Here is a 15,674-nt window from a genome sequence, read left to right as displayed (position 1 = left end):
GACAGCTGTCACGGATGATGGGTGACAGCTAGCTGTCACTAATCATCCACATCTGGTACAAAAGCAGGAGGACACCTCCACCACACTGCCGAGATATCATCTTCTATCAGAGGTAATACTCTCAGCCTTTTTGTGAGATTTGTAAATCTGTTATTGTGAGTGCAGGAGTAACGGTCGTTTTTGTGGAGGCTGTGCAGGACGGCGCTCTTTTTCTTCTGAGACCGCTGCAACGTGTTGAGTGAGAGGTGGAGGTGTAATTCCCTCCAGGATTGTTACTGGGTGTTCACACACCCACCCTTTGACTGTCTTTTGCTTTTTGCCAGCAGTACCAGATCCGACACGCCGTGAAGGTGGCCACCTGGGGACTCCGGGACTTGGCGGCTCCAGTATTCCTCGGGTTCAGTGGCGGTGGAACTCGTGTGGTTCCGGTTCGTTTCCAGACGGGCGTCTCCTATCGTCGAGCCTGCCCACACGACACCTTTATTGATTGACTGTTGCACATTCTGAATCTGCTGTGTTTGGTTGTGTAATTCACAACAGCAAAGTGTTATAATTTGACTCCTTCCATTGTCCGTTCATTTACGCCCCCTGTTGTGGGTCCGTGTCACTACACTTTCCCAACACGTTTTCCACATACACAATATCACCATTTCCCTCAAATATTGTTCACAAACCAGTCTAAATCTGTGATAGTGAGCACTTCTCCTTTGCTGAGATAATCCATCCCACCTCACAGGTGTGCCATACCAAGATGCTGATTAGACACCATGATTAGTGCACAGGTGTGCCTTAGACTGCCCACAATAAAAGGCCACTCTGAAAGGTGCAGTTTTGTTTTATTGGGGGGGATACCAGTCAGTATCTGGTGTGACCACCATTTGCCTCATGCAGTGCAACACATCTCCTTTGCATAGAGTTGATCAGGTTGTCAATTGTGGCCTGTGGAATGTTGGTCCACTCCTCTTCAATGGCTGTGTGAAGTTGCTGGATATTGGCAGGAACTGGTACACGCTGTCGTATACGCTGGTCCAGAGCATCCCAAACATGCTCAATGGGTGACATGTCCGGTGAGTATGCCGGCCATGCAAGAACTGGGACATTTTCAGCTTCCAAGAATTGTGTACAGATCCTTGCAACATGGGGCCGTGCATTATCCTGCTGCAACATGAGGTGATGTTTGTTGTGTGGGCCGCTGAAGAGGAGGTACTGCTGGCCCACCACCACCAGATGGCGCCCTGCTTGGAGTGCGGGCTCCAAGCACGAGAGGGCATCGGAGCCACGGGAGGTGACAGCTGTCACCTATCAACACTAGCTGTCACCCATCACCACCACTACAAAGGCCGGACTGCAACTCCACCTCCTCGCCGAGAAATCTTCTACCATACAGGTAATTAATTCTCTGCTGAACCTTAATCCGAGCATTAGTCTGATCTCTTTGCAGCCGTTTTCCTGGGATGGATACCATGTCTGCTGAGTTGGCGTTTGGTGTGGACTGCGACGGCTTCGCCTCCCACCCCACCCAGATAAATGGTTATCTCGGGAGCTGCACGAGTGTGTGATTCAGAGGTGGAGGTTCTCCCTCCTAACTGTATACAGACTGTGGGATTACTGAGTGTGCGAACTCACACTCATCCAGAACTGTTTCTTTTTTCTGCCAGCAGTACCGGGTCTGACTGCTGAAGACAGTGGCCACCCGGGGCACAGGGCTTGGCGGCTCCGGTGTTCTTCAGATCCGTTGGTGGTGGAAGCTGTGTGGGATCCGGCTCTTCTCGCACCGGACGTCTCCTATCTTCGAGCCTGCCACACGTCACCTTGTGTCAGATTGATATACCGCATATTTGTATTTGTCTGTACTACGTTGTGCACCTTCACAACATTAAATTGTTACTTTTTGGCTATTCCATTGTCCCTTCATTAACGCCCCCTGTTGTGGGTCCGTGTCACGACACTTCCCCAACAGGATTTCTCGGCCAGCGTCATGGATCCTGAGGGGCGTCAACTCGAGCCTGAACGGCCAATGGAAGAGCAAGGTGCACAGGCGCCAGCAGGAGGCGTGTTAGGGGAGCTGCAGCAAATACTAACCGCTTTCACTGCTCGGTTGGATCTGGTAACCGAGCAGAACGTTATCCTCAATCGGAGGATGGAGGCTCTCACCGCCAGGGTGGAGGCGCACGAGCAAGGCGCTACTGCAGCACCTCCTCCTGCTGGTCCCTTGTCAGACACAGACGTTCCACTGGTCGTTCAACGACCCCCCCCCCACCATCCCCTGAAGCATACATAAGCCCTCCGGAGCCGTACAGAGGTTGTGTCGAGATGTGCGCAGACTTCCTAATGCAGTGCTCGCTCGTCTTTGCACAGCGTCCCGTCATGTATGCGTCAGACACTAGCCAGGTGGCTTATGTTGTTCATTTGCTTGGAAGAGAGGCACGCGCCTGGGCTACGGCGCTCTGGGAGCAGAACTCACGGCTCCTAACGTCATACGCTGGGTTTGTAAGGGAGTTCAAACAGGTTTTTGATCATCCCAACAGAGGCGAGACCACTTCGAGTGTGCTACTGTCAATGCGACAGGGGCGCCGGAGTGCAGCCGAGTATGCAGTCGACTTCCGCATCGTGGCTGCGAGGTCCGGCTGGAATACCGTTGCACTCCGCGCCGCCTTCATAAACGGACTGTCTCCGGTCCTGAAGGAGCACCTGCTGGCTAAGGAGGAACCGCGGGATTTTGACGGGCTTGTCGACCTGTTATACGCTTAGACAACCGGTTAGAGGAACACCGTCGGGAGCAGGGCCGGGGGCGTGACCGGGCACGGGGCGTCCCTCTTCCTTCCGGGTCCGAAAGGGTGCCGTCCCCACGCTCCACAGCCAGAGGGCCCCGTGTGGCTACAGCTCCCCCTGCTGATGAAGCTATGGACATGAGCAGGGCCAAAATGAAATCAAATGACAGACAAAGGAGGCTGGCCCGCGGGGGAGTGTTTTTTCTGTCGATCTAGTGGTCACATACAGAGGAACTGTCCCAAAACGGTCAAACTACTACGCCCGTCCTTAGAAACTAGGCTAAGGGTGGGCCATAACACGCACGCGGGGGAACCCCGAAAATCAGCACGAATCCCAGTCACAATTCTTAGTGAGGATTTAACCCTTCACGCCCCAGTACTTGTAGACACGGGGTCGGAAGGGAATCTGCTGGACAGCAGATGGGCAAAGGAAGTAGGGCTCCCTCTGGTGGCTCTGCCTTCCCCTGTGAAGGTACGAGCACTAGATGGCACTCTTCTTCCATTAATCATACACCAGACACAGCCAGTGACTTTGGTGGTGTCTGGGAATCACAGGGAGGAGATTATGTTTTATGTAACACCTTCTACCTCCCGAGTGATTTTGGGTTTTCCTTGGGTGTTGAAACACAATCCCCGGATTGATTGGCCGTCTGGGGCTGTGATGCAGTGGAGCGAAACCTGCCACCGGGAGTGTTTAGGATCCTCGGTTCCACCCGGTGAGACAGCTAAGGAGGAGGTCAAAGACCCCCCCAATCTGACGGCGGTGCCAAGTGAATACCACGATCTTGCTGACGTCTTCAGCAAAGATCTGGCACTCGCCCTTCCCCCGCACCGACCGTACGATTGCGCCATCGATTTGATTCTGGGCGCTGAGTATCCGTCCAGCAGGCTGTACAACCTCTCACGTCTGGAACGCGAATCAATGGAGACCTACATCCGGGACTCCTTAGCTGCCGGGTTTGATCCGGAACTCCACCTCCCCGTATGGGCGCAGGTTTCTTTTTTGTGGGTAAGAAGGACGGCGGACTCCGTCCATGCATCGATTACAGAGGGCTGACGAGATCACGGTTCGCAACCGATATCCCATTACCTCTGTTGGATTCGGTGTTCACCGCCCTGCATGGAGCCCAAATATTTACTAAACTCAATCTTAGGAATGCGTACCACCTGGTTCGGATCCGGAAGGGAGACGAGTGGAAGACGGCATTTAAACCCCACTAGGTCATTTTGAGTACCTGGTCATGTCCGTTCGGTCTCACAAACGCCCCCGTGACGTTCCAAGCCTGGTTAATGACGTCTTGCGGGACTTCCTGCATCGGTTCGTCTTCGTGTATCTAGACGACATACTCATCTTTTCTCCGGACCCTGAGACTCATGTTCAGCATGTACGTCAGTCCTACAGCAATTGTTGGAGAACCGGCTGTTTGTGAAGGGCGAGAAGTGCGAGTTTCCACCGCACTTCTTTGTCCCTTCCTGGGGTTCATCATCTCCTCTAACTCCATCGCCCTGATCCGGCAAGGTTGCGGCGGTGAGAGATTGGGCCCCACCCAACAAGCCGTTGGAAGCTGCAACAGTTCCTCGGTTTTGCGAACTTCTACAGGAGGTTCATTAAGGGCTACAGTCAGGTAGCTAGCCCCCTGACAGCGCTGACCTCCACAAAAGTCCCCTTCACCTGCATGGATCGGTGTGAAGGCCGCGTTTAGGGAGTTGAAAACGCCGGTTCTCGACTGCACCAGTTTTGATGCAGCCCGATCCTACTCGCCAGTTCAGCAGTGGAAGTGGGTGCCTCTGACTCATGGGATAGGAGCCGTGCTGTCCCAGAGCGTGGAGTCCGATAAGGTCCTCCCACCCTTGTGCCTATTTTTCCCACAGGTTACCCCGGCTGAGAGGAATTATGACGTCGGCAATCGGGAACTCTTGGCGGTGAAGGAGGCTCTTGAGGAGTGGGAGACACCTGTTGGAGGGAGCGACGGTGCCCTTCACGGTTTTCATGGACCAATCGGAACCTGGAGTGCATTTGGACCGCCAAGCGGTTTGAACCCCAGGCAAGCCCGCTGGTCACTGTTCTTCGGGCGCTTTGACTTCCAGATTACATACCGCCCCGGGACCAGAACCCACGGTCGGAAATGGCACTGTCCCGGGTGCATGAAGAGGAAGCCAAGGCCGAGCTGTCAGACCCCCCAGAGACCATCATCCCCGAGTCCACTGTCGTGGCCATCTCACCTGGGACGTGGAGAGAGACCGTCCCAGGGGAAGGCCCAGACACGGAACCCGGACCCGGGCATCCGGCCCGAAGAACAAAATGTACTCCCACCAGAGGCCAGAGCTGCGGTTTGACTTCTGTCATGGGTCCAAGCTCTCCTGTCTCTCGGAGTGCGCAGTGAACCTGGGCAGTAGTCCAGCAGCGCTTCTGGTGGGCGTCTATGGAGGCCGACGGTCCGGGACTACGTCCAGGCCTGCACCACCTGTGCCATGGGCAAGGCGGACCACAAGAGAACCTCAGGACTCCTCCGACCCCTACCGGTGCCTCATCGCCCCTGGTCCCACATCAGCCTGGACTTTGTCACGGGCCTCCCACCGTCCCAGGGCAACACCACCATCTTAACGTTAGTGGACCGGTTGTCCAAGGCGGCCCACTTCGTGGCCCTCCCGAAGCTCCCTACGGCCCAGGAGACAGCAGACCTCCTGGTCCACCACGTGGTGCGTCTGCCATGGGATACCAGCGGAATCGTCTCAGACCGTGGCCCTCAGTTCTCCTCTCAGGTCTGGAGGAGTTTTCTGCAAGTAACTGGGGGCCACCGTGAGTCTCTCGTCCGGGTATCACCCTCAGACGAACGGACAGGCAGAGCGGGCCAACCAGGGCTGGAGCAGGCCCTCCGTTGCGTTACCTCCGCGCACACCGATGGCCTGGAGCACCATCTGGCCTGGATCGAGCACGCCCACAACAGCCAAGTGTCGTCTGCCACCGGCCTCTCCCCGTTTGAGGTGTGTTTGGGGTACCAGCCCCCATTGTTTCCGCTTGGTGGAGGGAGAGGTTGGTGTGCCCTCGGTCCAGGCCCACCTCAGGAGGTGGCCAGCCGGGTATGGCGGACCGCCCGTTCTGCCCTGTTGAAGGCCCGGACAAGGGCCAAGGCCCATGCAGACCGCCGGCGTTCCCCGGCCCCTGCATACCAGCCCGGGCAGGAGGTATGGTTGTCAACAAAGGACAATCCCGCTCCAAGTGGACTCCCAAAAACTGAAAGACAGGTATATCGGACCATTTCAAATCATCAAGGTCCTCAGCCCGGCAGCCGTAGCTTCACTGCGGATCCATCCTGTTTTTCACGTGTCACGGATCAAGCCATACCACATCTCACCGCTCTGCACCCCTGGACCTGCACCGCCTCCTGCCCGGATCATCGACGGGGAGCCGGCATGGACCGTGCGTTGGCTTCTGGACGTTCGTCGCAAGGGTCGGGGCTTCCAGTATCTGGTGGACTGGGAGGGGTATGGCCCCGCGGAACGCTCCTGGGTGAAACGGAGCTTCATCCTGGACCCGGCCCTCCTGGCCAACTTCTACGCCCGGCACCCGGATAAACCTGGTCGGGTGCCTCCTGGCGCCCGTTGAGGGGGGGGGGTCCTGTTGTGTGGGCCACTGAAGAGGAGGTACTGCTGGCCCACCACCACCAGATGGCGCCCTGCTTGGAGTGCGGGCTCCAAGCACGAGAGGGCGTCGGAGCCACGGGAGGTGACAGCTGTCACCTATCAACACCAGCTGTCACCCATCACCACCACTACAAAGGCCGGACTGCAACTCCACCTCCTCGCCGAGAAATCTTCTACCATACAGGTAATTAATTCTCTGCTGAACCTTAATCCGAGCATTAGTCTGACCTCTTTGCAGCCATTTTCCTGGGACGGATACCCTGTCTGCTGAGTTGGCGTTTGGTGTGGACTGCGACGGCTTCGCCTCCCACCCCACCCAGATAAGTGGTTATCTCAGGAGCTGCACGAGTGTGTGATTCAGAGGTGGAGGTTCTCCCTCCTAACTGTATACAGACTGTGGGATTACTGAGTGTGCGAACTCACACTCATCCAGAACTGTTTCTGTTTTCTGCCAGCAGTACCGGGTCTGACTGCTGAAGACAGTGGCCACCCGGCGCGCAGGGCTTGGCAGCTCCGGTGTTCTTCAGATCCGTTGGTGGTGGAAGCTGTGTGGGATCCGGCTCTTCTCGCACCGGACGTCTCCTATCTTCGAGCCTGCCACACGTCACCTTGTGTCAGATTGATATACCGCATATTTGTATTTGTCTGTACTACGTTGTGCACCTTCACAACATTAAATTGTTACTTTTTGGCTATTCCATTGTCCCTTCATTAACGCCCCCTGTTGTGGGTCCGTGTCACGACACTTCCCCAACAATGTTCTTGGATGTATGGTACAACAATGGGCCTCAGGATCTCGTCACGGTATCTCTGTGCATTCAAAATGCCATCAATAAAATGCACCTATGTTCTTCGTCCATAAAAGACGCCTGCCCATACCATAACCCCACCGGCACCATGGGCCACTCGATCCACAACATTGACATCAGAAAACTGCTCACCCACACAACGCCACACACGCTGTCTGCCATCTGCCCTGGACAGTGTGAACCGGGATTCATCTGTGAAGAGAACACCTCTCCAACGTGCCAAACGCCAGCGAATGTGAGCATTTGCCCACTCAAGTCGGTTACGACGACGAACTGGAGTCAGGTCGAGCCCTGATGAGGACGACGAGCATGCAGATGAGCTTCCCTGAGACGGTTTCTGACAGTTGTGCAGAAATTCTTTGGTTATGCAAACTGATTGTATCAGCAGCTGTCCGAGTGGCTGGTCGCAGACGATCTTGGAGGTGAACATGCTGGATGGGAGGTCCTGGGGTGTGGTTACACGTGGTCTGTAGTTATGAGGCTGGTTGGATGTACTGCCAAATTCTATGATACGCCTTTGGAGACGGCTTATGGTAGAGAAATGAACATTCAATACACGAGCAACAGCTCTGGTGACATTCGTGCTGTCAGCATGCCAACTGCACGCTCCCTCAAATCTTGCAACATCTGTGGCATGTGCTGTGTGATAAAACTGCACCTTTCAGAGTGGCCTTTTATTGTGGGCAGTCTAAGGCACACCTGTGCACTAATCATGGTGTCTAATCAGCATCTTGGTATGGCACACCTGTGAGGTGGGATGGATTATCTCAGCAAAGGAGAAGTGCTCACTATCACAGATTTAGACTGGTTTGTGAACAATATTTGAGGGAAATGGTGATATTGTGTATGTGGAAAAGTTTTAGATCTTTGAGTTCATCTCATACAAAATGGGAGCAAAACTAAAAGTGTTGCGTTTATATTTTTGTTGAGTGTAATATAGTTTGATAAAACTGTTACACAGACCGTAGTTTTAGGGCAATGTTGCTAGAATCCTGGTCCCGAATTGTCAAATAATCACGTTAGTATTGTATTTATAGGTGATCACAGCAACTGCCGAACCTTTCACACTGGATCTGTTCTGTGCACATCAGCGAGCAGGGGCGCATACAGCTGCACGGGGGGGAGCATCAATTTGCTAATTCACCACACAGTGATATGATAACCGCTTTGCGGCACAGATGATGGTTATTTATTTTTTAGTGTTTGTGCCACTCCCCCCGTGTGTCAGGAAAAAATGCACCCTGGGCATCCAAAACCGCATCTGGTCAGTATTCATTCATTCATTTTCTGTACCCACTTACTCCAATTAAGGGTCACGGCGGGGGGTGGGGCTGGGGTTTATCCCAGCAGTCATACATAGGGTGTGAGGGGGGTACACCTGGACAGGATGCAGGTGTATCGCAGGGCTAAATATAGACAAAACATTCACACACACACTACGATGGCATACTTCAAACTTGTGTAATGAAATGTTGAGTTAGTGCTCTCCACTTGCTGCCGTCATTAACCACACAATTCCACTCTTCCAAAGCCTTCCCACACTTGACACTTTTGCAAGTGTCCTTACAGCGAAGTAGCGGCTGACCAACTTTTCTTGTTCCATCAGTGAGCTCATCTTATCAATCAATCAATCAATTTTTTTATATAGCGCCAAATCACAACAAACAGTTGCCCCAAGGCGCTTTATATTGTAAGGCAAGGCCATACAATAATTATGTAAAACCCCAACGGTCAAAACGACCCCCTGTGAGCAAGCACTTGGCTACAGTGGGAAGAAAAAACTCCCTTTTAACAGGAAGAAACCTCCAGCAGAACCAAGCTCAGGGAGGGGCAGTCTTCTGCTGGGACTGGTTGGGGCTGAGGGAGAGAACCAGGAAAAGACATGCTGTGGAGGGGAGCAGAGATCGATCACTAATGATTAAATGCAGAGTGGTGCATACAGAGCAAAAAGAGAACGAAACAGTGCATCATGGGAACCCCCCAGCAGTCTACGTCTATAGCAGCATAACTAAGGGATGGTTCAGGGTCACCTGATCCAGCCCTAACTATAAGCTTTAGCAAAAAGGAAAGTTTTAAGCCTAATCTTAAAAGTAGAGAGGGTGTCTGTCTCCCTGATCTGAATTGGGAGCTGGTTCCACAGGAGAGGAGCCTGAAAGCTGAAGGCTCTGCCTCCCATTCTACTCTTACAAACCCTAGGAACTACAAGTAAGCCTGCAGTCTGAGAGCGAAGCGCTCTATTGGGGTGATATGGTACTACGAGGTCCCTAAGATAAGATGGGACCTGATTATTCAAAACCTTATAAGTAAGAAGAAGAATTTTAAATTCTATTCTAGAATTAACAGGAAGCCAATGAAGAGAGGCCAATATGGGTGAGATATGCTCCTCTTTAGTCCCCGTCAGTACTCTAGCTGCAGCATTTTGAATTAACTGAAGGCTTTTAGGGAACTTTTAGGACAACCTGATAATAATGAATTACAATAGTCCAGCCTAGAGGAAATAAATGCATGAATTAGTTTTTCAGCATCACTCTGAGACAAGACCTTTCTGATTTTAGAGATATTGGTAAATGCAAAAAAGCAGTCCTACATATTTGTTAATATGCGCTTTGAATGACATATCCTGATCAAAAATGACTCCAAGATTTCCACAGTATTACTAGAGGTCAGGGTAATGCCATCCAGAGTAAGGATCTGGTTAGACACCATGTTTCAAGATTTGTGGGGCCAAGTACAATAACTTCAGTTTTATCTGAGTTTAAAAGCAGGAAATTGGAGGTCATCCGTGTCTTTTGTCTGTAAGACAATCCTGCAGTTTAGCTAATTGGTGTGTGTCTCTGGCTCATGGATAGATAAAGCTGGGTATCTTCTGCGTAACAATGAAAATTTAAGCAATACGGTCTAATATTACTGCCTAAGGGAAGCATGTATAAAGTGAATAAAATTGGTCCTAGCACAGAACCTTGTGGAACTCCAATAATTAGTCTGTGAAGAAGATTCCCCATTTACATGAACAAATTGTAATCTATTAGACAAATATGATTCAAACCACCGCGCAGTGCCTTTAATCCTATGGCATGCTCTAATCTCTGTAATAAAATTTATGGTCAACAGTATCAAAAGCAGCACTGAGGTCTAACAGAACAAGCACAGAGATGAGTCCACTGTCCGAGGCCATAAGAAGATCATTTGTAACCTTCACTAATGTGTTTCTGTACTATGATGAATTCTAAAACCTGACTGAAACTCTCAAATAGACCATTCCTCTGCAGATGATCAGTTAGCTGTTTACAACTACCTTTCAAGAATTTTTGAGAGAAAAGGAAGGTTGGAGATTGGCCTATAATTAGCTAAGATAGCTGGGTCAAGTGATGGCTTTTTAAGTAATGGTTTAATTACTGCCACCTTAAAAGCTGTGGTACATAGCCAACTAACAAGATAGATTGATCATATTTAAGATCGAAGCATTAAATAATGGTAGGGCTTCCTTGAGCAGCTGGTAGGAATGGGGTCTAATAACAGTTGATGGTTTGGATGAAGTAACTAATGAAAATAACTCAGACAGAACAATCGGAGAGAAAGTGTCTAACCAAATACCGGCATCACTGAAAGCAGCCAAAGATACGATACGTCTTGGGATGGTTATGAGTAATTTTTTCTCTAATAGTTAAAATTTTGTTAGCAAAGAAAGTCATGAAGTCATTACTAGTTAAAGTTAATGGAATACTCAGCTCAATAGAGCTCTGACTCTTTGTCAGCCTGGCTACAGTGCTGAAAAGAAACCTGGGGTTGTTCTTATTTTCTTCAATTAGTGATGAGTAGAAAGATGTCCTAGCTTTACGGAGGGCTTTTTTATAGAGCAACAGACTCTTTTTCCAGGCTAAGTGAAGATCTTCTAAATTAGTGAGACGCCATTTCCTCTCCAACTTACGGGTTATCTGCTTTAAGCTACGAGTTTGTGAGTTATACCACGGAGTCAGGCATTCTGATTTAAAGCTCTTTTTTAGAGGAGCTACAGCATCCAAAGTTGTCTTCAATGAGGATGTAAAACTATTGACGAGATACTCTATCTCACTTACAGAGTTTAGGTAGCTACTCTGCACTGTGTTAGTATATGGCATTAGAGAACATAAAGAAGGAATCATATCCTTAAACCTAGTTACAGCGCTTTCTGAAAGATTCTAGTGTAATGAAACTTATTCCCCATGCTGGGTAGTCCATCAGAGTAAATGTAAATGTTATTAAGAAATGATCAGACAGAAGGGAGTTTTCAGGGAATACTGTTAAGTCTTCTATTTCCATACCATAAGTCAGAACAAGATCTAAGATATGATTAAAGTGGTGGGTGGACTCATTTACTTTTTGAGCAAAGCCAATAGAGTCTAATAATAGATTAAATGCAGTGTTGAGGCTGTCATTCTCAGCATCTGTGTGGATGTTAAAATCGCCCACTATAATTATCTTATCTGAGCTAAGCACTAAGTCAGACAAAAGGTCTGAAAATTCACAGAGAAACTCACAGTAACGACCAGGTGCACGATAGATAATAACAAATAAAACTGGTTTTTGGGACTTCCAATTTGGATGGACAAGACTAAGAGTCAAGCTTTCAAATGAATTAAAGCTCTGTCTGGGTTTTTGATTAATTAATAAGCTGGAATGGAAGATTGCTGCTAATCCTCCGCCCCGGCCCGTGCTACGAGCATTCTGACAGTTAGTGTGACTCGGGGGTGTTGACGCATTTAAACTAACATATTCATCCTGCTGTAACCAGGTTTCTGTAAGGCAGAATAAATCAATATGTTGATCAATTATTATATAATTTACCAACAGGGACTTAGAAGAGAGAGACCTAATGTTTAATAGACCACATTTAACTGTTTTAGTCTGTGGTGCAGTTGAAGGTGCTATATTATTTTTCTTTTTGAATTTTTATGCTTAAATAGATTTTTGCTGGTTATTGGTAGTCTGGGAGCAGGCACCGTCTCTACGGGATGGGGTAATGGGGATGGCAGGGGGAGAGAAGCTGCAGAGAGGTGTGTAAGACTACAACTTGCTTCCTGCTCCCAACCCTGGATAGTCACGTTTTGGAGGATTTAAGAAAATTGGCCAGATTTCTAGAAATGAGAGCTGCTCCATCCAAAGTGGGATGGCTGCCGTCTCTCCTAACAAGACCAGGTTTTCCCCAGAAGCTTTGCCAATTATCTATGAAGCCCACCTCATTTTTTGGACACCACTCAGACAGCCAGCAATTCAAGGAGAACATGCGGCTAAACATGTCACTCCCGGTCTGATTGGGGAGGGGCCCAGAGAAAACTACAGAGTCCGACATTGTTTTTGCAAAGTTACACACCGATTTAATGTTAATTTTAGTGACCTCCGATTGGCGTAACCGGGTGTCATTACTGCCGACGTGAATTACAATCTTACCAAATTTACGCTTAGCCTTAGCCAGCAGTTTCAAATTTCCTTCAATGTCGCCTGCTCTGGCCCCCGGAAGACAATTGACTATGGTTGCTGTGTCGCTAACTTCACATTTCGCAAAACAGAGTCGCCAATAACCAGAGTTTGATCCTCGGCGGGTGTGTCATCGTGTGGGGAAAAACGGTTAGAGATGTGAACGGGTTGGCGGTGTACACGGGGCTTCTGTTTAGGGCTACGCTTCCTCCTCACAGTCACCCAGTCAGCCTGCTTTCCCGGCTTCTCGGGATCTGCCAGGGGGTAACTAACAGCGGCTAAGCTACCTTGGTCCGCACCGACTACAGGGGCCTGGCTAGCTGTAGAATTTTCCACGGTGCGGAGCCGAGTCTCCAATTCGCCCAGCCTGGCCTCCAAAGCTACGAATAAGCTACACTTATTACAAGGAATAACTAAACATTTCACACCCAGAGCAGAAAAGTGCGGGAGAGACAGGAGAAGCCGCCATGCTAAATCGGCTAAGAGCTAGTAGCTACGCTAAGCTAGCGGATTCCTAAAAACACGCAAAGTGAATAATGTGTAAATAATTTAGAGATGATTCAGCAGAAGGAGTGCTTTAGTTAAGGCACGTAAAGATTACACTGGGAAACAAATCGTAATCTAGATAACTAGATCAATCTAACTGCGCAGATTAAACAGCTAACAGATACAGAAAAACACCGCTGTGCTCCGGAACAGGAAGTGATACAATACCGCAGTGAGAGCCAACCACCAGTAGAGGCAAGCAATATAATAACACTTATAATAACACTTTCATCATACATACAGCAAACATGCCCCAACCAACTGTGTGCAATTTCTGGCTAATTTCATCCTCACCTGTATCCCCTGCAGTTCGCCTACAGAGCCAACAGGTCGGTCCACGACGCTGTCAACACAGCCCTCTACCTCATCCTCATCCAACTGCCCATCTCCACCTTCAGGTGGTTCACTGACTTCCTGTCCAACAGGACGTAACGTGAAGTTGGGGGGCATGTCTCCAACACACAGCCCATCAGCACCAGATCCACCCAAGGCTGCATTCTTTCCCCTCTGCTCTTCTCCCTGTACGCCAACAGCTGCACCTCCAGTCACCAGTCTGTAAAGCTCCTGAAGTTCACGGACGATACAACTCTCATCGGACTCACCTCTGATGGCAATGAGTCTGCCTACAGATGGGAGATCAATCACCTGGTGTCCTGGTGCAAACAGAACAATCTGGAACTCAGTGCCCTCAAGACAGTTAAGATGGTTGTTGACTTCAGAAAGAACCTAGTCCTGGCCAAACCCATCAGCCTGTGTGGCTCCCCAGCACCACTGTGGAGTCCATCCACTACCTGGGGATCACCATCACCCAGGACCTCAAGTGGGAGCTGAACGTTAGCTCTCTCATCAAAAGAGCACAACAGAGGATGTACTTTCTGCGGCAGCTAAGGAAGTTCAACCTGCCAAAAACGATGGCAAACCTCTCCATTGCCATCATTGAGTCCATCATCTCCTCCATCACCATCTGGTACACTGTTGCCACTGATGAGGAGAGGAGCAGACTGCAATGTATCATCCATGCAGCACAGAAGGTGATTGACTGCAATCTGCCATCCGTACCGGACCTGTACACCTCCAGGGCCCTGAGATGAGCAAGGAAGATAGTGGCCGATCCCTCTCACCCAGGACACAAACTTTTTGCCCCCCTCCCCTCTGGCAGAAGGCTGAGTACCATCAGGAGTAAAACGTCAAGACACAAAAACACCTTCTTTCTGTCCGCAGTTAGACTTATAAATAATGCCAGAGACACCTTGCCCCCCAACTCCCATAAAGTACAGATTGATCATCCCTGCACTGAAAGGTACTGTACATCTGCAAGCTGTTGCACAGCCCCATTCCACAATGTTATTTATTTGACAGTGAATATAGTTTTGCCTATTTGTCTATTTGACTCCTTCTCTTCTTACAGGAGTATTTTTCCTTTCCTTTTTTTGTTGTGTATGCACCAATGACACCAGATCAAATTCCTTGTGTGTGAGAACTTACTTGGCAATAAATTTGATTCTGATTCTGATATCTGTGACATTGGCTTTTTCTCGAACCTCATCGTTCAAGACAAAGTGACCCCATTTAATTTGCAGTACAGACCTAAGATAATGTTATTGGATAGTTCTTAACTGCCGCAGCTACCCCAATATTCTACAGCTGTTTCCCTACTGAAGCCTACATCCACTGGTTTCGTCACAAATGTTCTTGTCAGTATCTCTGCAGCTATGTTTGAGAGAACATTGACATTTTTCATCATGATTTGGATTTTCAATCTTACCTTGGCCTCCCATTCCATCCCAGCAACAGAGATTCCCAGCAGCAGGATAACAGTCAGAGTACCAACTATGCGAATGTCATTTAACTCATCAGTCATCAGGGCATCGACATCCTGGAACCAGCAACAAATTCAATATTGTTCCTAGACATAAACAAACTGTGGTTTAAGTAAAAAGGTCAATCCTCACATTCAGCATTTCAACGACAGTTTCTGCAAAGCCCACGACATACATAGCAACAGCTACAGCATTGGCAAAGGCAAAGATGAGACCAATTGACCCTCCGAACTCTGGTCCCAGGCTCCTGGATATTAGGTAATAAGCTCCACCTGGGTAATGGGAACACAGTGTTAATCAGTGTCCAAAATAGAGACAATTATAACACAATTTATGGTATTTTCTGGAACACGTCAACCTTTTTTTTTTTGCTACTTATATTCACTGCCACCTTTTTAAAAAATAGAGGTGTATATTTTTGTGAAATATGTTTCAAAAATAAATGTGACTCTGGTGAAACTTGTCTATGTTTTCTTTCATTTCATGATGCAACTTATTTCCAGTGTTGCCTATATCCGGAAAATACTTTCGTGTTCTAGAGTTTCAAGTTATAATCCATGGTCTGGACAGCTGGCGGTTGAAGTGTTACCTGGAAGTCATTCATCAGACCGTACTGACAGCCCCCTTCT

General features: G+C 49.2%; 1 protein-coding gene across 1 annotated transcript in view; it reads right to left on the bottom strand.

Moving 5' to 3' along the window:
• LOC117511174 (solute carrier family 12 member 2-like) overlaps window positions 1-15,674 on the bottom strand; it is a 146,368-nt gene that overhangs the window by 79,510 nt on the left and 51,184 nt on the right. Inside the window, exons 5-6 of the mRNA XM_034171159.1 lie at window positions 15,178-15,317; window positions 14,991-15,101 (exon numbers count right to left, since the gene is read on the bottom strand). Of these exons, the coding sequence (XP_034027050.1) occupies window positions 14,991-15,101; window positions 15,178-15,317 (251 nt within the window). The remainder of the gene's footprint in view (window positions 1-14,990; window positions 15,102-15,177; window positions 15,318-15,674) is intronic.

The sequence above is a fragment of the Thalassophryne amazonica genome, chromosome 5 (genome assembly GCF_902500255.1).
Source record: "Thalassophryne amazonica chromosome 5, fThaAma1.1, whole genome shotgun sequence".
Lineage (NCBI taxonomy): Eukaryota > Metazoa > Chordata > Actinopteri > Batrachoidiformes > Batrachoididae > Thalassophryne > Thalassophryne amazonica.
Note: the sequence above shows the minus strand (reverse complement) of the source record. Positions and strands in the feature narration are given on the sequence as shown.